General features: G+C 35.3%; 1 protein-coding gene across 1 annotated transcript; it reads left to right on the top strand.

Moving 5' to 3' along the window:
* On the top strand, positions 1,404–2,004 carry LOC109233963. The gene is made up of 2 exons (XM_019399803.1): positions 1,404–1,583; positions 1,756–2,004. The coding sequence occupies exons 1-2, from the start codon at positions 1,404–1,406 to the stop codon at positions 2,002–2,004; spliced, it is 429 nt and encodes a 142-aa protein (XP_019255348.1).

Raw genomic sequence — 2,451 nt, 5'->3', positions numbered from 1 at the left:
CCAGAGTCACGTAGAAAGAGTAAGAAAAAACAGCTGCAACATTAATAAAAGAGGACATACACTCTCTCATAGAGTTTATGTCTAGCAAAAGCACTGCTACATCTCCTGCAGTTGATGAGACATCCATCGAGAAGTGTATTGGCATGTTGGGACAAATTCCTGATATTCTAGCTGGGAGTGAAATTTACAGTTTTACTATGAATATGTTCCGCAAGAAAAATAACCGGCAGATATTTTTGGGAATGCCTACTGATGAAGCTCGCAAGTCTTGGTTGGAGTTTAACTATCAGTTATACCTCAAGAAAATGGATAATTGATCGTTGTGGTTGAGTATTTCTAGTATTACGTGTTCTAATATTGTGATTGTATGTGTAAACGTTATTATGGTTTTATGTGTAAACTTTATATATTTCTTCTTGTTTAGACGTTGTGATTGTATCATTAAACTTTTATTGAATTAAAGCTTCTGTTTGTTGAGCTTCCATCGTTAAGCTTCTGTTAAGCTTACTATTGTTAAGCTTCCCTTTACTTTATGTTTGTAAAGTTTCAGTTAAGGTTATGTTTAGAAAGCTTCAGTTAACTTTATGTTTTCATTTTCAGTAAAATGGAGAGTTCTAACTCTAGTGACATAGTAGATCCTTATCCAAGTTATTCGTCAGACGACGAAGATGAAGAAGAACTAGAGGAAATATAGAGGGAGCAAGATGAGAAGGAATGGACGGCTTCATGTCAAATAGCAGGTAAATTGATTTTGATGTATTACGAAAAATACCTATGCATGGAACCTTGTCGTACATCTAGCCGCTCTGGAAATGTATTTATTCAAGAGATATTAAGAGGAAACGAGACTCGTTGTTATGAAAATTTTCGATTGAGGAAGTCGGTGTTTGTTGATCTATCGAATGACTTAACTGAAAAGTATGGGCTTAAACCCACACGTTAAAGAATGTCTGTACACGAGATGTTAGGCATGTTCTTGATGACTTGTGCACATGGAGCTGGAAATCGATTGATACAGGAAATCTTTCAACATTCGGGAGAAACAATTCATAGACACTTTCATAGTGTTTTAAAGGCCATTTGTGAGCTTGCAAGAGATATAATTAGACCACATCAAAATTATAATGATGGCGCAGGAGCTCACAAGCCATGTAATGGTCGATATCTCCCTTTCTTTAGAGCAAGAAATATTTTTACATAATTCTTGTTTATTAAACTTATAACTTAACTTTTATAAGTATTACTAACTTAAGTTAAATTTATACTTGTAAATGTGTGTAGGATTGTATTGGAGCACTTGATGACATACATGTTAAAGAAAGACTACCGCAAGGTCAAGAGATACCATATATTGGACGTAAAGGCTACCGACTCAAAATATTCTTGCTGTCGTAGATTTTAATATGTATTTTACATTTGCATGGGCTGGATGGGAAGGAGCAGCTCACGATAGTCGTATATTTGGTGAGGCCCTTCGTAGACCAGAACTCAACTTTCCACGTCCAATTGGAAATAAGTATTATCTAGTTGATGCAGGATATCCGCATATGAAGGGATATATGGCTCCATACAAAGGAGATAATGTGAGATATCACCTAGCACAATTCCGTCGCGATGCAACAAGACAATTGCGAGAACCAAGAGGGCGAATTGAAATTTTTTAACTATTTGCGTTCTTCTTGTAGAAATATTGTAGAGCGCACATTTGGGGTTCGGAAAGCAAGATGGTCTATTTTGCGAGACATGCCTTTCTAGCACATTGACACTCAAAGAGACATCGTACTTGCTACTATGGCCATTCATAACTATATTAGAAAGAAATGCAATATGGATGATGCATTCCGAGCAGCTAAGAAAGAGAGATATGTTCCATCGGTTGATCCTGACGTTGGTACATCTTTGAGAGCTAATAACAATATAAATGCGAAAAATGTAGAAGAGCAAAGTGATCTTGTTTGGATGGGTCTTCGCGATTTGATTGCTAATGAAATTTGTGAAGCTTGATACTTGTAGTTGTATGAATCTTTTAAAACACTAATATTTATTATTTTACATTCCAATTGAGAAACACTAATGTTATCTTGTTATTTTGTATGTGTTTGTATCTTCTGTAGCATAATCTGATGACATCTCATCCTGGATAATTTTTTTAATTTACAAATTATCAGTGCATTGATCACCAAGCTAAATGGATTCACAATCCCATAAGTTTATTATCAGCTTAAGTTATCTTAACCCTTAAATAACAAGAATGCTTCAGCCATTAGGGAAGCTATAAGAAAAATCCCACGAGAACCAGCTAGAAGCATACTCAACGGTTATATTTTTTTTCCTTGCATGCACATCGGAAAAAATGAATTAACAGGCAGTCTTGGCTGAATAGAACCATTTTTACCCAGATTTTCAATTTCTTTCCTCTTTTGTACAAACTAAAAATGAGCGTTCAAGAAT

Source organism: Nicotiana attenuata, chromosome 1 (genome assembly GCF_001879085.1).
Source record: "Nicotiana attenuata strain UT chromosome 1, NIATTr2, whole genome shotgun sequence".
Taxonomy (NCBI): domain Eukaryota; kingdom Viridiplantae; phylum Streptophyta; class Magnoliopsida; order Solanales; family Solanaceae; genus Nicotiana; species Nicotiana attenuata.
Note: the sequence above shows the minus strand (reverse complement) of the source record. Positions and strands in the feature narration are given on the sequence as shown.